The sequence below is a fragment of the Molothrus ater genome, chromosome 1, assembly GCF_012460135.2.
Source record: "Molothrus ater isolate BHLD 08-10-18 breed brown headed cowbird chromosome 1, BPBGC_Mater_1.1, whole genome shotgun sequence".
Classification (NCBI taxonomy): domain Eukaryota; kingdom Metazoa; phylum Chordata; class Aves; order Passeriformes; family Icteridae; genus Molothrus; species Molothrus ater.
The window spans coordinates 69955818-69978340 of record NC_050478.2 but is presented as its reverse complement, the minus strand read 5'-3'; the positions used below and the strand labels follow the sequence as shown (position 1 = coordinate 69978340).

The 22523-nt window shown below is 38.2% G+C and overlaps 1 protein-coding gene across 1 annotated transcript in view; it reads left to right on the top strand.

Annotated features, from left to right (window-relative positions):
* The window catches only part of GMDS (GDP-mannose 4,6-dehydratase), a 408811-nt gene that overhangs the window by 170705 nt on the left and 215583 nt on the right, over positions 1–22523 (top strand). The window contains exon 7 of the mRNA XM_036378822.2: positions 12819–12946. Coding sequence (XP_036234715.1) covers positions 12819–12946 — 128 coding nt within the window. The remainder of the gene's footprint in view (positions 1–12818; positions 12947–22523) is intronic.

Sequence of the window (22523 nt, the reverse complement as noted above, 5' to 3'; positions counted from 1 at the left end):
CCCTTTGCAATCAGAAGAACATGTGTCAAGCCTGATATCTGCCAACCATAGCTCTGCAGCCCCTGGAGAAGTTTGTCTTATCAAAGTGCTTTTCTTTCCTAAACAGATAGAAGAGAAGACACTATCATTTCCAAGATCAGGTATTTGAATGAAGAAATAGGGCAGGATGTTGTTATAGACACATATATAGAATTACATCCTTATTTCTAGTTTTTCTGGCAGAAGCGGGAAGGATGAGGGAGAGAGCTACATTAATAACAGGTGTTTGTTGTCAGCATGATAGACTCAAAAATCCTACAGTAACTCTGTATCCTATAGTAATTTTCTTGCAGGTCCAACATCCTTAAAAATATACCTTAGCAGTTCTAAGATACTTCTGAAATATTCCTTACCTTTTAGAGCCATTATTTTGAAAGTCAGTAAGTCTGTGTGTACACTTTTGATATTCAATCACTGGAAGGGTTGGGGGCCCTTATACAGAAGAGCATGGTCAGAGGAAATCAGTTTGAGAGCTGATTCCTTGCCTGCTGCATCTGGAGCCTAGTGGGGGTACTCTGAGGAGCAAATGTAGATTTGGCTTTGGCTCAAGGGAGGTCCCCTGTCATGAGATGACATATGAAGGTTATGCATATAAGTACCAAACCCTTACACTCCCATACTGTGCAGCATTTCACAGCCAAGAGATAAACAGACTGTAGCTGTTTTAAAATAACAGCTATGTTTTTTTCTCTGTTTGCTGGGGTATTAGGTTCCTTTTGTTTACTCTTGCCTTGAGTCATCTCCCAGGTTGGTGTGTCCTGTAAATTGGGTATGATACTTTCTGCCAGATCTCACTTGTACCTGAAATGCTGGGCACTGCAGACTTTCTTTTAAAACCCTCATGAGAAATTGCCAAAAGGTCGTAGTTACAGTGCCCCAAACAAATGCAGGTTATGAATGGTCCTCTTTTTTAGCCTACTTTTCCTTTAAACAGGCCTGTTGGGTTTTGAGTACCTGCAGTTAAATGGTGTTGCTTTTGGCAGGGCTTGGTGAGCAAATGAGGCATAATCTCTCTGATCTCAGTAGTCTGGTCAGTCAGCCATGACATTCTCAGTGTCTTTTCTTTCTACACCCTGTCTGAACAGAGCCATAGCCCCGGCAGCTCTCAGTGGGGTTGCCAAAGATTACCATGTGCAGTGAAGCAGCAGATGGCAGGACAGTGGAAAATACGCAGCCCCAGTCCCTGGGTTCACGTGGGGTTCAGGGTTAAATTTCAGTGATTTCCCTCTCTGCTCCTCAAGCCTGTCAATAAACTGCCCTTTGAGAAATGAACTCTTTATTGTGCTTTGGAAAACTATTTAAAGTTCAGTTTTGTTCAGTTTTGGAAGTGTATTTTGGACTGAAACAGAAAATTTAAGGGTTCTGTGGCTACAGCTGCTGAAGTCTTCCTCACCTTAGTTTGGGCATCAAAAAATTAGGTACATATGAGTATGTCCTGAAAACTATGTGAAAGGAGGGTAAAAGGAGCTTTGCAAACTTGATTGGCTCATAAACTGTGTAATGACTGAATGAGGGGTGCCTCCACAAACTTAAACTTGTGCCTATATGTTTTGATAAAGCTGTTATTTGCACTTTCGGTTTTTCTCCCCACAGGTTCCCTCTTCCTTATTCCTTGCATGGGATGGAGAGTTTTCACTGGAATGACTAGATGTTGTCTTGGGGTGGGGGAAGGTGGAATTGTAGGCAGAGAACAAGAAAAACATTCTTTCACAGCATATTTATTTACTCTATTGAGTGATTTCATCCCTTTTTGACTCTTCCAGGGTCTCGTTGTTTCACAAATACCAAGATACTTCACTTTCTCAAATTCTTGTAAAATTTTGGCATGTTACCTTCATTTGGGGGTGCGGAGGTGACATTAAGGCATGAAAAACCAAAAGAATCATTGCTTGGTTGATTAGTTCTTGTTCAGAATAAAACTCTCATCTATTTCCATTTTGAGCCTTGACAACAAGCACATAGAGGAATTTGTGTCAGTGACTAAATGAGAATCTGAATTTAAGTGACTTTCTGAGCACCCTTTCAGAATTTTCACAACAACCAGGCTTATGTTCATTTCCTGGTACAGCATTAATCTGACTGAACTGTGCATCTATCATTTCTTTCTCTGAAATTCTTTACCTTTGGTTAGCTTCAGGCTTCATAGGACCCTTGCCTACTTCATTTCTCACAAGACAGCAATTTTTACTCTCAGAGCACGTCTGGTCTCCAGACAGGGGCCAGCTATTAGGAAAAAAGATTACAGTATGATATCTAGAGATGTTCTGTAAAACTGTATCATTGTGCATTCAGAAACAAGAGTAAAACATGTAATCTTAGCTTTTGGTGCTAAAATTTACAGCTTTGTCTGGACTATATAGGGAGCATGTGCATGTGTGTTTTTCTGAGTGCATGCACAGCTACCTATGGGGATAGAAAAATGATGTGAAAGGTCCCACTAAAAACACAAAGCCAGGAAATTCAGAATTGGGCTAACTTTCTGTCCTGGTTTCACCCCATTGTGTTCAAGTATTGTAGACATCTCAGAACAGCAGGTGATCTGACTGCCTCTTGTGTTCCTAGAGGAAGTATAAACTAACTTAAATGGGAAATATCACAAAAACAGGATAACGATGAATTTCAGGAGTCCACAAAGGAAGAAATGTTCTTAAAAATACCGTTATTAAAACAGTAGTGAGCATTACAAGCTGAATGGTGGTAAATGGATGTATTATATAGACACTCTGGTTTTTTTTACCATTCAATCACTTTCCAAATGTTTTGTTTCATATTTTCTTGTGCAAAACTTTTGTGGTGATTGGACATGTTAATGGTGGTATGTTTAAGTTTCTCCTCTTTGAAAATTTAAGTAATCTGACTTCAGCCAAACTGCACCAATTTATCTTGCCAGAAAGCTGAGTTCTCTGTGTTTATAGCTGTGTATTTATTTATATTATTAATTACACTAGAGAAACTCTATTCCCACAGAGAAAGAATTCAGGAGTGAGATTCAGTTTCAGTGGCAACATTAGTAAAAAGGAATATTCATTGAAATGTGTGAACATTTCAAAAAGCTGTTAGAATTTTACTCAATTATTATGTTCAAAATATTTTCTCACTAAATAAGGGTCCCGTTCTTTTTCTGGTCCCTTATTCATTTTAGAGTGAAAATTAGCAACATGCCCAGGCTTTGTCCCAGAGGGGAGTTTGCTCTCAGCAATGGTTTTTATGCAACCTCCTGACATACCCTTTCTGCCTGTGGGAGAGCTGCCTCTCTGTCTGGGGACATTTCCAGTTTGGAGCTTGGGTGTGGAAGCGGCAGCACCCTTGCTTAACTTCAGGGTCCTCTGAGAGTGATCACATCCTGTGCTGCAGTAAGGACATAGATTTTATGGGAAGTTTAAGCAACCAGTAGTAACTACAGCTAGGTGAAATAATGTTTTTATTGGCTTTCTGAATAGAGGAGGTCAACACAGCTAGACCAAACATGGCCAAGTCCTTTGGACCAGAAGGGACATGCTGTCTTTGTTGGCTTGCTGTCTTCCTGGTGTACTGTCATTGTGTCTCTGCCTTTTCACCCCATTCTATTCTTAAACTCTTAGGCCTTGGGGACTTACTTTAGGGTTGGGTTCCCCCTGCTCCACACAATCAATCAAAGCTTTTTTTTTACAGGGATTTGTTGTTAAAATACTACATTTTGGGGTGGTTACTTTGGTTTTATCCAAAATAATGACTTCCAGTGCTGTCCTGGTCCATCTTCAGCAGAACCACTTGTCCCTGTGCAGGAGCAGAGCTTGGGAAATGGGGACAGCAGGGACAGGGAGAGTAGGCTGAGAGCACCGTGAGCTGATCTCATGCCCTGGGTTGCACACCAGCTTTTCTGCATGCCACAGCACACACCATGGAGATTTTTTTTGGCTCTTAATATCTGAGCCAGGTGTTTACTTGAATAGTTTGTTATGATTCTGAGAGGGTGTCTGTAGCTGGAAGATTTTGTCCTTTTACTTGAAACTGTAGAACTTTGCAAGTGATAATATGTACATTGACTTGTTGGGATCATCAGTGGTGTTGGGGATGTATTTCTCACCGCATCCTAGCTGAGAATCCAACTATTCATAACATGGAAGATGGAAGAAAATGTAGCACCTTGCATTTTATGTGCCTTGTACTAGAAAAAGTATGCCTACTGTATTTTCAGAAGCTGGGATTTCTTTTTTTTTTGCTTCCCTTCAGTTCTCACTGGCCCTCACGTTGTTACTTCTTGATGACCTCTTTCCCCTTGGCAGTTTCCAGTTCCCTGAAAAAATGATTCAGCTGTGTTTCAGAACCTCCTCTTGGTGATTCCAGGACTTCTGTAGAAAATGGTGGTTTAGTGAAATCAAAATATATTTATCAAATGATGTATTGAGGACCTAAAGGGTGCCTCAAGGACTACCACTGTCGCAAAGCTAACCAGAAGGAAGTCCTAGGAGAAAAATTGTTGAGCAACAAAGCTCCAAAGGGAGGCGCATGGATTAGGAACATCTTGAGTTATGCTGTATAAGTGTCAAACCCGTCTAGCACTGCTTTATTAGTTTGTGTGGGAGGCAAAGTTTCAAATAAGCTGCTTGGCTGTAGCCAGACCATTTCTCTTGCTCCAAGAAAATACATCAGCACTGACTCAGCAAATTTGCCGCTGTGACTGGTTTCAAGGTTAGCTCTTGTTACAGTCTTTAACCTACAGTAAAAGCAAAGGAAAATTCTTTTTCCCCCTGACTTGAAGTGAAATTACACGTTTTATACTCAAGAAATTTGCACGTTTAAAGTTAGGACAATTATGGGTGCACAGAAAGTCATGGAAAACCCATGCAAAACTTTGTTTACATCATGACCCACCGCAAACTGATGTCCCAGCCACCTGGAGAGGTTGAGAGACCAGCCAGATTTAGTCCCTCAGAGGTCAGAAGGTCCAAGAAACTGTATTAGTCAGTCATGTGTCACCAGGTAAGATTAAAAGCCTTGCCTGCTTCATCTCAAGAGAGTGCAAGGGTAAAGGCTGAATGTCTCAGCTTGAACCGTCAAACAGCAACTTTTTTGATGTGCTACTGGTTGCTGAGAGGATGGAGGAGGGGAAAAACAGGGAGAAAAGGAAAGGGGTGTTAAATTTAAGAGCACAGATGTCTGAACTGTGATAGCCATTAAACAAGGGAAGTTAAAATCATGGGGTTTTGTGCAAGTTGCCTAAGACTGCAGGATAATTCCATTTTGTATAAGTGCTGGATTTTCTTTTTGGTTGCATACAGTTCTAGCTATTGTAGCACAAATTAACCAAAGCATGTACTTAACTACAATTGTTTACACAAGCTTTAACAATGTAAAGAGTCTGTACTGATGGGCAAGCACACTCATGTTTACCCACAGCTCACACATGCAAGGGCTTGTGTAATTCTGGGACAGCTGAAATTAGAGATTTAATTCAATAACCTTCCCTGTACAATTTTAAATACACAGCTTCAATGAATGTTAGAAAATCAGAGTGGCTAAAGACATCTACCTTTGTTTTACAATGTAGTGTATATGAACTGCGATTAAAAAAACCAAAGTGAATAGTTTGGAGCAAAAGGTTAAGTTTTCTGTAAGCAGAACGCTGCTCTGTTTATGTAAGCACCATTAGCAACATAAACTTGGGAACAGGAATAACACTTTTACATATTGTTTTCAGTATTAATGTTTGGGTTTTCCTTTATAAGAATCTTTGATGCCTCACCTTTTCCTGTTCAGTGTACAGTTCCTGAGGGGAAAATATTTTAATTTAAGAAAAATTATATAGAGGAAATATACTAAAATAGCACATTTTAGCTAACCATTATTGCTGGTATATCAGCCTGTCCTTTTAACAACCCCATATGATAGATCCAAGAAGTGTAATTATTCCTCAACAGTGGTATTTTAATTGTGAAATCTAATAGCTTTGTGTTACACCCTACACATGCACATTGCCTGCTAATCAAACATCATTTTTTCACAGTCACTTTACAGAACTGCTGCTGTGTAGTCATAGAAATGATCCTGTCATTGTTTTTTGAGAGGTGGAAACCTATATCTGTTTGTATGCAGCACAGTCATGAGCAGTCTAAAGCCCTGATGACAGATGCCCAGTGGAGGGTTGGTACCACTGAGTCACTGGGGAGCGTGGCTTGGGCTGTGGCAAACAGCACCTCAGGTTCTCATCCTTGGGTGGTGGTGGGTAGGTCTCTCCTCCTACTCCTCAGTCCCATACTTTTTACAGAGCTTACTATTTGTCCCCTGAAGTAGGCTTTGTGCTCTCTTTTTGCCCACTGGGAAAAAGAAAAATTTTCCTACTCTCTCTGCTCCCTCCACATTTCTGTACCTTGTTTTTCCTCACAAGGATGTCTCATTCTCCACTCAGATTATAAAAGGCAATAATTTGTGTTCCCTCCACAAGTAGTTCAATGACCTCCTGTTGCCCTCAGCTGTCCAAATGTTCTATGTGCAAGTGGATGGCAGGGGCAGAGGAGTTCTGGGGTTGGAGGGCATCAGCCCCCTCCACTGTGCTTCCCTCCCCTGCTGATTCCCACCTCTCAATCCCTTTAGTTTTCTCCCTTAACCTCTTCATTTTTGAAATATAGAAGTAGTGTATACATTATTTAGTAGCATATCTTCCATTATCTCAAAAATGGGCACCCAAAGAATTGGTACCACATTTAACTGTTGAAAACTGGCCTGCTAATGGAAAATGGAACCAAGGAGAATTAGTAGATTTTGGCATTGTAAAGGTTATAATGTGGATCAATATTTTATTAAACAAAATAATTCAGTTTATATGCCGATTGATGTCTTTGTTAGCAGTATTTGAAGGAATTACTACCACATCATTTTACTTAAATCACACATTTCAAAGTAGTTCCAAATGAAGATCACTTGATAAAGAAGGACAATTTTATCCTCATGTTACTGGATCACTGCTTTCGGTCTGGGATCTGTGGATTCTTTTTGTTACCTAATTTTTTCCCAGGGGATTGATGAAGAATAACCTCTTTGAAAAGAATATTATCAGTAAAATTTCCTGTTTAGAGAAAGATACATGTCCATTGGAAAATAGTTTGGGATATGTAAACTGAAAATATTTGAAAAAATTGCAAATATATTAAAAAATCTGAGAAAACCACTACCATAAGCTACTTCTAAAATTTTAAAGAACAGAGAAAAAGATTGAACATATTATTATGAATCAAAGTATTTCCAGCCATGCTATACAGGATTAAAATGAAAGGATTAAAGCACTATATCTCATGTTTCAGGAAATAAAATGATTTATTGCTCCAGTCAGGAAGATGTTTCCCATGCATGACTTTACAAGGAATTGCTTATGAATCATATCACACTTATTTCATATATATTTCATTTTTCAAAAAATCTGATTGTGGACTTTATGGCAAACTCATCCAAAGGTAGCTGTATTTGCTGAGTAAAATTTATATGATGACAAGCAGAAGGAAAAAAAAGTCGCTTTTAGCCATGATTTTCCTTTATTTCTAAGCAGTGATGTTTCTACTTTGTGTAATTATTGTTGTGAGAACAATTTATTATTTTAAATTGTGCATGGAGTCACAATTTAAATGCACGAGTATTTAAAATATATTAAGCTACTGCTCTACTAGTTTTATGAAAATGCAACACTGTATCAGTGGTTTTGATCAAGACGTAGTTTAAAATTCTGTTTAAACTCAAAATATGGAAGGTTAATTTAAAGATATATAACTTGATTTTTCATTTGGTTTACAATGACAATAAATCCATTTGCTTTGGAATAATTGTTATTGATTTTCATCAGTGTAAAGAGATTAAGGCTTCTTTTCTTAGAAGATCTGGGTGTTGCTTTTTTTTTCATTACAGCTTGTTACAAGAAATGGAAAAGGTTCTCACAGAATGGAAATGATGAGCAATGTGAATTTTCAGGCAATCAAAACATTTTAATGATCTCATTAAATGTATCATTTACAACACATATATGTTAAAAGAAATATGTTCCTCTGGGTTAGTAGAGGCGCTGGGTACACAATGTGTTTGAACATGTTAGGCTTCCACTAGTGTCTATGCCAGAACTGCAGAAACTTGGAGGAAAAAAACTGCAGAGCTTCAACCTTTTTCTTGTGTCAGTATCTTCAGACGCAGAAACCTTTTAATCATATTTTATGCAAAATGAAGAAAAAGGTGTTACAAGAACTTGGTAGATTTTTCTAGGACTGCATCTCAGTTGATAGATAAGGACTGCTATTGAATTCTATAAGATTGTTTGCCATTCTATCATATTGCTAGGATTAATAATGGATTTTGTTAGGCATGCAACAACTAGTGTTTTACAGGGAGAGCAGAGTTCCTGAGACCACAGTTTTATCATTAGTTGGGTTTTGCTTGTAGTCTTGAGAACTTGGAAAATGAGGGTTCTTGAAAAGAAACAGATGCTACAGTAGTGGCTTGTAAAGCTACTTCATCCATTCGGTTGCCTCTTCTAAACCACAGTATCCAGAGAAAAACTCTTACTTAAAACAGGCAGTTCCCTGATGACTCACAAAGGCTGAAACCCCAGTGCTGCTAAAAGGAATGGGGTGCTGATGCAGAGACTAAGATTTATTTTTTTTTTCTGTCTTGGGGCCATCCAGCATTGGAACTGTAGGTGCACTAAGACCATGCCTCCTAAACAATAGTTTTCAATATGTGTTAATGAGAGATGTGTCCAGCTTTCAAAACTGCATCTTTGCCAGATGGAGGCATCATCCTTCTGGAAGGGATGAGTTGTTTTCCACCCTGAGCCAGGCAGCACAAGAGGTGACAGGCCTGGGCTGGAGAGCAAAAGCTATTGCATTATACCTCTGCTATTTCTTTTCATTGTAGTATTGTTCCTGCAGTGGTTTGGTGACAAGTTATATGTTTTACAGATCAGGTCTGCTTGATAAGGAATCCTTGCTTTAAATCCTGTCTAGGAAAAATCGGGTTTGTAAATCAGACCTTATTGTTCCTATTGGAATGTGAACGATCTCAAAGGGAGGGCTTGGGTTTTGAAAACAAATCTAAGCTAATGCCCAGCATTCCTGAAAGAGCTGTTAATATCATGAAAACTCTTGTTAAAGGCCCCTTTTAAAATGTAAGAACTTGTCAGACCCCCTCTTAAGTAGAGCTGCTTGGAACAGCTGAAATGTCACACCAAAGCATCTTTTGCTAGGTCTGGCCATATCTCTTCTGCCTGGCCACATCTTTAATGCTTCATTGCAGCGATTGCAGTGCTGCCAATCACAATGCAAACCAGAACATAATGTGGCCCATCATGGTTTTGACGTATTTCCTGCATAGATAACTATGCAAGGCAGTTAGCCCAGCATGCTTGGCCCTACCAACAGCAAGAATGACTCTTCTCGGGGTTCCTGCAGGAAAGTGAGCTCCCAGACATTTGCCACCCACACACATTTTGAAAAGGTGTTCAAATAAGTCAAAATTCATCAACCATGTAACCAAGTTTTTAACAGTCCACATTTATTTGTACTAGGTGTAAGCAATGAGTTGTGTTTTACAAAACCTCTCTGAACTGAGGGACCAGTGCAGAGCCAGGAGAAAAACATGGGACTCTGACATCTCTCCTTCCCACCAGTCTAAGGTAGCTTCTGTCACTATCACCAACACATTTCCAGGTGAATTAGCAAGGTTAGTAGCATAACAAATTAGGCCTTATTCACCTGTGATAACTGGTGACGTTTTAGCTGCTGCATCATCTTGTTCCGATGAAAATCAGCAAAAAGGGTAAAGTGGTTAGCACACCAGCAGCTCTGATGATACTCTTCCTGGCGCTGAGTGGCTGTTTTGTGGAGAAACATGCTCTTGTGTGCTCAGCATTAGCAAGTCTTCACTACCTCCTGATGAAGAAGGAAGCTAACCATTTCTGTGCCTCAAAAGGTCCTTTGTATTCAGTTATACAAAGATATGTGTAGCGTTTTGCCTAGGCCTTTTAGATAGAATCAGTCCTGAGGAAAAAGACATTACTTCTGCTAAATTTCAGACCAAAGCAATGTCATAGCCAAATTGCAATCCTCTAGGACGGGGCTTTTTAGTGGAAATGCTGACATAGCCTTAACTACTTTGTATGACTCCAGTGGGCACCAGCTTAAATTCTAGTTATGATGTGCATTTAATGGCATGGGATCAAACACAGAGTGTAATGGGATATTTTAAGATACTGTGTTTGAAGGGAATAAGTACTTAAACATTATTTATGAAGCATATCATTTAAATGCTTCTGAAATGTGCCATTCAGTCCTTGGGTGCATGAAAAAATTTTCTAATTGCATTTCTCAGAATGAAAAGTAGCATAGTTTTCTTCCACAGCTTTAATGCTGAGGCACTTCCAAGAAGAGGGTTGGTATTATTTAGTGGAACCCTTACTAGGATATCTCTGGAAAATTAAGTTTTCGTTTTTTCGTTGTGGTGCTCTCTAGTTTTTCAGTTCAGCCTTTTGAGGAATATTCTGATTTTACTTGGAGAATATCTTTGAAGATTGTTTCTCTCCAGTTAACAGTGGCTCTGCAAGAAGACAGTAGTTACTAGTATTTCTTGTGCTGTGCTAGACAAATCAGCTCTTTCTTGTGTGTATCTTTTATACAATTAAAGTTAAATTGATAGCATAAAAGTTTTTCTCTCATACAACCTAATGTGCTGTTTTTTTTCTATTTTTTTTTTAATGCTGAGGAAGCATTTGCTCCAAAAGGGGAGTTGACATTCATTAGTTGTGCAGGTTGACAGTAAAACTTGTTTTAATGCAGATGGTGACTAGAACTCTCATTGCTTTTGCTACAAATGGGAATGTAGTGTTGAAAGCAGTCAGTTTTCCTTATTACTCAGCTGCAGTCTGGAACTTTAAAACATCTACTTTATTTCAGAAAGAAACCTGTTCTTTCAGCTGTTATTTGCTGAATAAAAATCCTAACTGAAATAATTTTGGTGCAGAGGGTTTCAGAGCTAGTCCTAGTAAGTTTTTGCCATAGGTTGAATCTGTTTTTAATTAATTAGCAATAATCTGTGAGAAGGTCTCAAAGCATTTTGATAAGTTAAAAATGGAAACAATCTTTGGAGAGGTACCAGTCTAACTAAGCCAAGGAGACTCTGTCACTGGTTTCTCTTAAGCCAGAACTCCACTCCTGCTGCAAGCCTGTCCAGCCAGGAGCAGGAGAACCACAGTAGTTTGCTTTCAGAAGTTCAAATAGCAGAGTCACATTGCTGGTACTATCCAACTCTTGAGAAATTTGCTTTGAAAAAGACTCTGGAGTATATTTTGTTTCTGAAAGTTTGAAAATTACACTGTTTAGTGTAATTTTCCTTTATATACAAACACCTTTTCAGGAGATGTGGAAATTATACGATATTCATCTTTTAAAGAACAGGTGCAAATTGATGATATTAACATATATCAGCATATATCAAATGGCTAATAACTGGAATTGCAATTAGTTCAGTGATTGATGAATATTTAAAATTCTATCTTAATCCTGTGGTAAGGTCTGACTTTAAGTTCTTCATTACACATGATTCTCACAGGTATGCTTTTTTTTTTTTTTTTTACTTTTAGTAGAGTCAAATGACACAGAAAAGTACTGTGATGCTCTTGGCATTACAGGAAAAACTAGTAATGTGAAAAAGACACTTCATGTTATTTAATAATGTTGCTGCAACTTAATGTTTGTTTGACAGGAACCAGAGCATATTGAGATGTGTATCTAAAGAGCAGAGTTCCATAATGAAAAAAACTACATAAATGCATTGAATGTATAAGCTCCACTTTTGAGACTTTTGAAGTTTGCTAAAAGCATTTTACAACTACAGACATTTTCACTAAGTCTCCTGTTTTTCATTTGGAGGAGGTATCATCTGTCACCATTTAATCATATCTGGTTTTAGCTATTAAAAAGGCATGTAATTTTAATTGTTGTGGCTCATTAGTGTGCAAATGCCAGTGGGCCTAAACTCCTGGTCTAAATTCAAATCCCTCTGCTTTTGAGGAGACTATGACCACTTTTAGAAATACAGCCATCATAATCTGAAAATTAAAGTCTGAAAATAAGTAACAAAAATATTGTTTAAAGCAACTCCACTGGAAGCAGAAATGGGTACACAAATTTTCCAGAGTAATACAGTGGACAACATACTGAAATATGGTAAAATAAAATACAGTCTTCTACTGAAAAAGGTGAAATCACAATTTCATGATCTAACTGAATCTGAAGGACAAAGAATCCCAAACAACTAGAAAAGTATAATGCATTTTGCTATTGTAGTTCCTTGGAGAATACATAGTATTTGCATAGTCTCAATTTTTTTTTTTAATAAACACATTTATTTAGATATATGTATTCCTTGAAAAAATAAATTAAAAATGAAAAAAGAAACTGAAACAGAAAAGTTGAGGGTGGTCTAAGATGTCTGTCTTCTTTATGTAACCTTTTGCATTTTGTGTTTAAGAACTGACATTCCAAATGATTTTCTTTGGCTTAATGCCTGGAGTGAATACTGAGGCAGCAAATTAGGAATGCTTAAGAAGTCCCACAAAGAAAGATGTTTGCTGTGAAAGTGCAACTAATGTGACACTTGCCCTGGAAGCTTCTTAGCTTGCTCAAATGATAAAAGATGGCATGAGTCTGGGTGGTGCAAGGGGAGTGAGTGGGGACTGAAAGTGCCATGTGCTGAGCTGTACGAGGTGTCTCCAGAGCTATCTGCCCCTGTGACAATGCTGACACTGTCCTTTATTTCTCCTCCAGGGGCTAACTTTGTCACTCGGAAGATCAGCCGCTCGGTAGCGAAGATTCACCTTGGGCAGCTGGACTGCTTCAGCCTGGGCAATCTGGATGCTAAGAGAGACTGGGGCCATGCCAGGGACTACGTTGAGGCAAGCTGTGGGATTTTTTCTCAATCATCTCTGTGGAGGGGATAATGCTTATTGCTGTAACTTCAGGTTATGGTCCACAGAGGGCTATCTCAAGATTTTTCTTTTTTGATTTTTTTTTTTTTTTCCTATTGAGGTCTGTTAACTTTGTCTTGCTCTTGACTTCAGATTAGGGAATTTAGTAACACAGCAGTCTACCCCAGGCATGACCTGAACAGAAAAATAAATCTTTGGGTTTACATTCCTTGCCTGAATTCCTGGGGAAGGGGTCTGACTACAATGTGGATCTATTTTAGAGTATTTCTTCAATTCTTTTGACAAATTTTATGACTGATAAAATGACTTGATTTCAGCAAGATGCAGTATGACCTGAAGTGAAAGATCCTGCTGGAGGTTGATGACCTTTTTTTAATAAGGCCTAAAAATTAGGTCTAAATCAATGATCAAAGCCCTCTTTGGTTATACATTATAAAGAAGCATCACAAGATAGTTGTGATGGCAGGTATTAGAACACATAAGCCTGCACTTGGTGTTTGAAATGTTTGTGTAGTCAGGATTTGTTTCTAATTTTATTCTACCCATCTACTTAAGCAGACAAACAAACAATACCCCTGTATTGTATTACAAGGAGACATGAATGACCATGTAGGAAATATTGTCTTTTCCCCAGGAGATTTTTGTCCCCATTTTGGTGCTTAAAGATTTCCTGTGGTCATTGGACTATTTCTGTCTTTTAATAATTCCTTGCTGGGAAACCGGATTTGACTTCACCATTCATTGATGTAATTTAAAAAGATGACGAGTGTTTGTTTTGGTTTCCTATATTACAAAGTAAGAAGTATCTCAGTGGGCAAAAGTCTTGATTTTTATCATAAATTGAGACTTTAAAGGTAGAGTAAAAGCTGAGCTCTTGAATCTTCTTTACAGTCAAAAAAGCAAGAAAACAAAATCATAATGCCTCTCTAAACTGATGTCCTGGATGACATTAGAAAAGGTAAACAGCCATACTGCCTTGGTATCAAAAGAGTTACATCAAGCAAGTGAAGAAGGTGGTTTTTGGCATCCAAATGAATTTGTCTTAGGTTCTGTGCTGCATTTGCATGTGAGATGTTAAAAGCATCATGAGTGTAATGACTGTGCCTCCATGGCTATGGTTTTATGTTTGTGGCTACAACATTGGTGGAAGCAGTTAAACGAGTAAACCATCCCAGTCATCTTTTTAATGCATAAAAGTATGGTCATGAGTGATCATAAAATCAGTCACCAAGCCTCAACTGAAAAGAAGTAAAAGGTAAGTCAAATAAAATTATCCATTGCATGAACATAATGAATATGATCTGTTAACAGCCATTGGATGTTTCATAAAGACTTCAGCTATGACAGTCCAACAGAAATTGCACTAGGTCATAAATCATGGGATGAATCCTGAAGTCTTCTTCTCTAAGGGTAATCCTAAATAACTCTCTTGTGACTTGTGGCTTAGATCCTTGTCCTGTGTTCACAGAATCACAGAATGGGTCAGGTTGGAAGGTACCACAGCAGATCTGGTCCAACCTTCCTGCTCAGGCAGGATCATCCTAGAGATCATTGAGCAGAATTGTGTCCAGACAGTTCTTGCATATCTCCAGTAAGGGGAACTCCACAATCTCTCTGGGCAATCTGTTGCAGTGCTCAGTCACCTGCACTGTAAAGAAGTTCTTCCTCATATTCAGGTGGAACTTCCTCTGTGTCAGTTGCTTTTTTTTTGCCTCTTGTCCTGTTGCTTGGCACCACCAAGAACCTGGATTTGTCCTTTTGACACTCCAATACTGATAGACATTGATGGCATTCATCCCCTCTCTTCTTGAGGCTGAACAGGCCCAGCTCCCTCTGCCTGTTGACGCTATCATTCAACCCTTAAAAATCAACAAGTAAATCCAGAAGGATGAATAGCTTTCAAGGCCTTGGGCCTCCAGAAGGAATGTAGTTGTCTGAGGTCTATGGCACAAACACATGTTTTTGTGCAAGTAGCATTCCAGGCCTTTCAGCTACACATCTTGGGCCTGTCCCAAAATCTTCTGGAAAAGAATTCCTCGCTAAAATATAGTTCATCTTGAGTATTTCTCATCCCAGAGAGATATCATCCCTTCAGATGATGGGAGAGTTATTATCAATTCTCTAATTCCCTGAGTATTGTGGAAATATGGTTACAGGCAGCCTTCTAATGGGTAAAAAATAGGGTAACTTTAAACTGGAAATAAACTATTATTTGAGGCTTTAATGGACTGGAAAGTAGGGCTTAGAGATTTAACATTGTTCAAATAAATGCATAATATGTTAGAAAGCATGATCATATTTACAAGCATTTTGGGAGCTTCCTTAAGCATATGGCTGAACACATAGGGATATATCTTATCCTCTCCATATGTAGCTTTAAATCCCATCAATATTAATACAAGTAACACATGTGCATATAGACTAGACCATGTACTGTGTTTCCTTTCTTCTTATTTCCTTATTAGGGATAATAATAAAACCATAAATACATTCCTTTTTGTTGTTTTATGAAATATTATGGGTCAATTCCTGATCTCACAAAAGTTTATGAGCCAACTCCCATTGACTTCATGGAGAAACAGTATCCTGTATGTGTTGGACTTGAGAACATCTGATGGTCACACAGCACAAGCAGAATTCATGACTCTTGAGCTTTGATTATATGAGTTCATTTGACTGCCACTGTGATTTTGGGCAACCTCCTTTGTGTACAGTAAAGCATGGAAGCATTTACCTGCACTGAAGCATGTAGGTGCCCACTGAGGGATGGGTTGAGGGTAGTTTAGTAGCAGGTGATTCAGAAATTTGGGGTTTAAACATGGTTTAAACATATCAGTAGAGATTAGTTGGAAAATGTGCTTGATCAGGATTTTGACTGGGAACTTGAACTGCCACCTGCAGCAACAGGGTACAGCAGCATTGTGCTGGTGAATGAAAACTGGGAAGTCCAACTCACTGGAAAGAAAGGATTCCATTCAGTGTTTGAAGTGAACAGAATAGAAAAATGTAAGCATTGAAAATTTTTGGTGTGGGATTATAAATTTTAACCTAAAATTAGTAACTCTTAACATATTGGCAGAAATTGTTGCTGCCTCCTGTTCTCCCTTTCTCCATTATTTATTTTGCTGTGAGCCAGCACAAGTCTCATGAGATTGTACTAGAGATGATGATCAATGCCACTGAGGTGGAAGAGGGAAAAGCTTACATCAGCGCTATTGACATATGAATCTTCCGTTACTATTTTGCTTTGTGAGGATAACATACCCTTTATTTGTTGCAGACTATCTGCCAGGTATTTTCAATTATTGGCACAACAGCAAGCCTTAAGTGTGCTGAGTACAGGGGAAGAATCATCCTGCTGGCCACACTGTTGCTGGTACAGGCCAGGATGCCATTGGCCTTTTTGGCCACCTGGATGCACGAGCCTCCGTTAAACTGCTGAGGTTTTTCCTGCCTTTCCTTCAGTTTCCTCTTTATCACCTGCTGATGCTCAGGTTGCCTTCTGCCGATACCTCAGTGTTGTGCAAACAGCAGAAATACTGCACTGAAGAATGCAGTGGAAAAGCCCCTCAATCTTGATCTTACAAAACTAAAAGAACAAAGTCAAAGGTAACAGTTTTAATAGTCTTTAGGTATTCATAGAGATCAGAAATATTTTCTCTTTCCTTCAATAGAAATCCAGCAAGTACGTCAAGCAGTAATTACAGAGGACTCATAATTGGATCATAATTGGCTCCAATTCAAATAATTACATGTCTAGTCAAAAGTTTAAAATTAGGTGTGAGCCTATATTCATGGTGAAGTTGGGGTGCATTTGATATTCAGAATGTATGGGAATCGTCTTCCATTAATTTATATTTAAATAATGTAAAAGAAAACAACCAAAGCAAAAGAAAACTATTTATAAATAATATAGTAATTTATTGTACAGGCCAATCAAGCATATTAAGAAACTGTGAAACTGCTTAAAGAGAAAATTTCTATCTTATTTTCTTTTTAATTGGTTCTAGTTCTCATTCATATGTTAATCTGTAAATAAAAGCACAAGAAAATACACAGTCATTTTTATGGTCTTAGAGAATTTTGCACATGTTGAAATTTAGATAATAAAATCTAATCTTTGTTTAAATCTCTAGTCAGCATCACCTGGACTTTTATCCATTATTTTTCTACTTACCATTCTAATAGGCAGAAAATGATCCTTGGAAACAGCAGCTACCACTGCTGTTGTGGGAAATCCCTTCTTGTATGTTTGTGCATACAGAATTATTTAGAATTTTAATTTACTCTTGTGCGTAAGAAAAGGTGCCAGCCAGCAGGAGTATTGGCCAAGGATTTCTACTTTTGTTTTGTTATTTTCTTGTAGCATTAAGGATATGTTGTCTTCTGAGATACATTTCACCTTAGTCTGCTAAGACTTGAAGTTTTTTCTGAGTAATTCTTTCACCATCCCAGCTGAATTCTTGTTTGTGAGAGTCTTGCTTTAGTAAGGACTGTTGGTTATAAAAGGAAGGTCAATTGTATCTGTCTGTGTAACTATCAATACCTCATATAGTTATGAGATTTGCTGATGAACTTAAGGCATGTTTTTAAATGTAGATTGCCCTTTTGGTATGGACTGAAGTGAAAAATGCTTTTCCTTTCTTTCAGCTTAATTTTTACGTTTAAAGTCAATATCTTCTAATAAAAGTGATGAAATAATTTTAAACCCTCAGTGATGGGCTTGTTTCAGTATTAGTGTACAGCCATCCAGGTAAAGTGTATTTTGTGTATTTCCAAGTACACAGAACGTTTTCTTTCCATCAACTTGCCTGAGGTGGCAAAACTAATGTCTCTATTAGGCCAAACTGATCTTCAAATTAAATCAAATCTGCTCCACTTGAGGTGATTATGCACTGAACTGCTTCCATCTAGGTGAAGTAATTGTGAGAGCATCAGAACTTGTAAGAACCTTTAGGAGAAAAGTTTGATAGTCTGTGCTCCTTTGGAACAACTACTGAACATTCATAAAACTCTTGACAGGTGCTTGCTGAAGCAGTACCTTTTCTAGAAGTATGTGTGTCAAAGAAAATGAGACAATGAACATTCAAAAATCTTTAATGTAGAACTAAGTCTCATGCTGAAATGTGTTTGAGAAAGCAACATCTTTCCACAGGAAGTATTCTCTTGCCAAGGGCAGAATATTTTTTGATTTCCCCATGTAAATATTTAGGACTTGTGGAGATAGGTGTCCAAGATCAAGGAAGTGACATTTGACCACAGTAATAAGTTCAATCATCCACCCAAATAGTGACCCAGTTCTCAGGATACAATACAGCCAAAAGTGGTCACAGCACAGTCTCAGCTGGTTTCAAATCAAAGAGGTGAAGTTCACCCAGAGATGACCCACAGGCACTGGCACTGGAATAGAGGCACTTCTTCTTGACACAAAAGAGTGCTGGAGGAGCAGATCCAGAAATAATGACTGTCTTCCCTCTGATTGAGTCTATAGGGAAAAGACACAGATGAGTGGATTTCCAAGGTCAGTTCATGGCGTTGTTATTTTAGTAAATTATTTGTATGTCTTGCACCTCAACTGAAATATTCCAACCCTAAAAAAGAGCTTGTCTTGATATGAAGTGGTAGATGGTGTCACAATGTCTGGTGTCACCAAAGAGGTGTCTCCCCACTACGTCTCGCATACAGAATCAGAATACAATTCTGTGACACAACGATGTAATTCCTCTCTCTATTGCTGTCCCGGTAGGCTCCATCAGGCTCCCTCAGCTCCGTAGGGCACCCATGGCCCCACTTGACTTCTGGCTTCAGAAATTGCTCTTTTATTTCTCTGCTTTTAGTTACAACCTTACGAGTGGGACTGAAGACCAAACATTTTCCCCAAGGCTATATCTCTGCAGTGCCAAAATGAAGTGCCACAAATAATTGGCATATAGTGAAGCTCTCCTCAGTGTACATTTTTTTTCCATTCTCTCATACAAGCAGAGAAAAAGATGAAATTTAAATAATTATGTTTTCACTAGAGCATGATTTGCTGCCAGCAAAATATAGGTATAATTCTCAAACATCTTCTTTCAGTTTTTTAAAATATGGGCAAAGCTTCCCTTATGAAGAGAGAATGTGTTTTAGAATAACTGTGATAGGGAAAGATTTCTTTTTTAATGCTAAATAAAGGCTTACATTTTAGTAAATAACACTGCACACTAAAAGACTGTATAATGCATTTCTTTCAGTGTACGTAATTTAGATTAGACTTCTTGACCATTAGAAATAGTTGCAGTTCTCAGCAGAGCAACACACTATCATCTTAATTTTACTCATGTGGACAATGTCTAAAATGAAGAAAAACAAACCCAAACCAAATCCTTTGTGGTTTTTAAAATGCTGAAGCCTGCAAATAGTATGATTCTAAATAACTACAGCATAAATGAGAAAATCTGAACACCCTGCATGCACACACATGCACAGCCTGTATAAATGTGTGCATGTGAATGTATGTTTCTGTGTATGGATGATTTTTGTGGAAACTGCTTTCAATTTTATGTAGCTTGAGAGGTTCATTATGTGCTGTTTTTTCTTTAAGTTGAAGATGATTGATAATGAGAGATCATACAAGAAAGTAAGTAGTTCGTTGCAATAGACATGAACGGTCTTCACAGTTAAAACATAAAAATGAAGCAAGAAAAAGTTCTTAATTACAATATGTAGGTGTTCTGTCTAATACACGTCATATGGCATTGGTTCCAGCAGTGGCAGACTGTAAGTCCAACTGTAAATGTTGTTGCTAGACCTTTCAGAAAACGATCCTAAACTATTTCAGAACTGTAACATCATTTTTCCCTTTTTATTTTCTTGCAGACATATTTTCTGTGAGGGAAACACATATGTAAATAATTTTTTTTTCTTATTTACAGAGATTTTAATTTAACTTTCTTTTTCAGCACTTTCATGTTTGACCTATTAGTGTTTTTAGGCTTTACAAAGCCAGAAAAAAGTGCTTTCCTCAGCAAAACCATCTGGTTTAGTTTCCTGTGCCTCAACAATGATACATGTATTATCAAGGCCACCCCGGTGGTTTTCTAAGTGGTCTTGTTACAGTGGTGGTCTTACAATTCAGTTGGAGTGATGGAAAGGTTAGACTAAGGCTTCTTTCAAGTATAAGGTTTCCAAGCTGATAAATTATGTATTGTTGTCATATTTCCGACAGTGACCTATTTTGCCATTGTGACTTGAATGAAGTATCTCTTCCATCAAATAACACAATTACAAGAAACCTCCTGACAAATTCTGCTTTTGCAGCCTGTTCTTCTTGAGAATACCAAATTAAGACACTTTGCACAAATAATGTGTGCTGTGTTCCTATGATTTTAGTTTTCTGCTCTGTCAATGTGTGAAAACCCAGGTAAAATTAGAACAGGGTCTATATTTAGGAGCTATCCTTTCACTTGTTCTAAGGCCTGTGGAAAGCAGGTGGGTGTTAGCAGAGAGACCACACAATGCAGATAATGCACCATCATTGCAGTCCACCTCTGTGCATGCTGCAGGACAAAATCTACTCATTAGCTGGTGGCAATATAGTGCCAGGGTGAAAAAATGACAGACTAAAAAAAAAAAAACCAAAACCAAAAGGTCTGTTCCACCTTCCAGTCAGCCTTGTGGGTTAACCTGGGATAACTTCAGATGAGACTGTGGGAAAGTGATGAATCTCAGAGGGAGATGGGATTGTCTGGACCTAGGAGTGAATGTACCAGACAGCCTGCTCAGGGCTGCAGCTGTGCCTGGAGGGAAACCACTGCCCCATCATGGGATGGAGCATGTTCACCATGGAGTGAATCTTCACAAAATTTAACAGCAAAGGTCTCACAAGTCTCTTTTCAGTGCTTGTAAATCAGGATTTTACCTTTTTTTTTAATTTTTTCCACTGTACTCTGCCTAAAGCTTATGAGTTGGGCAAGTTTAAGGCAAATGTGAAGGAAATGTTCTTGTAAACATTTTCTAGGCCTCTGCATGCAAAATTTCAAATACTGACTCTACAAGAAAACCCCTAGTTCATGGAAAAAATATTGAATTGTAATAAAAATTAAACATATTTTTTAATTAGATTAATCAGTTCAATGGATATTTTTCTTTCCTTTCTTTGCTCTTTTTCCCATCATTAGTGGGGGGAAAAAAAGGAAGAAAAAAGCCAACCAGGAGTGGCCACGTTTGAACTCAGAATTTATTTTTTCAATCAGGTATTTGGCAACATTTTAAAGAATGGGAAGCGGTGTATTTTATTGGTAAATGTTAGGCAACATTAATAACAGGTACTGCTACCAGCCCCACCTGTAATAACCCAGGTAGTTTCTCTTTATTAACTAATCTATGATTTACAGATTTATTGGAAGCTTAGAATAGTGCACCACATTCTGAGAAAGCTCTATAGTATAGTTGTTTTGAATTTTAATAAGGGGGAAAATCCCTTAAAACAGATCATTAAAATTTAATGACAACATTTTTAAAACCCTATAATGGTTCAATTTACACTGGAAGTCAAAAATAGTTAATGGTGTTGTTATGTCTGTGTGGTAACATCCTTGCTATAGAATAATTGTTTTCATTTGAAATCAAGCCAATAAAATATCATAGGCAATGCATTCCCAGAAACAAAGTTTTTAGTCCTCCAACTTCAGGTCATTTCACCGAAAGAAGAAATGTTTCAGATAAATTAAAATGTCAGGGTTCACTTTTATAGTACTCTAGCTGTTAATATTCTGTGCATTATTAAGAAGATTGGTTATCAGCAGAGTGACTGTTCTTTCCTGGTCTGGGTATGGGAAAAAAAATACCTTTTTTATTTTGGTTTGGTTTTTTGAATAGGAAACATTCCCCAAACCCAGAGGGTGCACTTAATATGCCACTTTTAGTTATAGCAGAAATACTTGAATTTTAGCTGTAGGTGTTTTTGGATGGAGCCTTGACCTAACAACCAACACTAATGTTCCAAAGATAGAGCAGTTGAACTTTCCCGTTGTCCTTCTTAGGCCCATTTTAAGCTTTCCCTGGAGATGGCTTACTTGGTTACCAGGTTAAGGATGTGAAGAAAGCTTATTGCTGTCTTGTGTTTGATTCCTTTCTCTCTTCCTCTCAAAATCCACATGATTTCTGCAGTGAGAGCATTGTGTTTTCCCTCAGGAGTGATGAACATTGCATTTGCAAGGTAGGTGAGCAACGTTGGTGTTTCCTTGTCCCCTCTTCCCTGTCAGCTTGGCAGTGTGACTTGGATGGATTTGCCTGCGGCCATCAACAAGGAGAATAAAGTAGAAGTAGGGCCCTGGCATGGTGATTCCTTCAAACCTTTCCAGCACTTCCTGCTCTAAAGGAGGGTCAAGGCTGACAGGAGCAAGGGAGCCAAACAGTTATCCTTCCTAGCACATCCCGCAGATCCACAGCTCAGCTCCTGGTGTGAGCAGCCTTGGCGGCTGTTCCATTGCTTCTAGTGGAATAATCAGGATTTCAGTGGTCCTTCTGAAGTGAGCAGGCCCACATATGCTACCAAAGTTCCTAT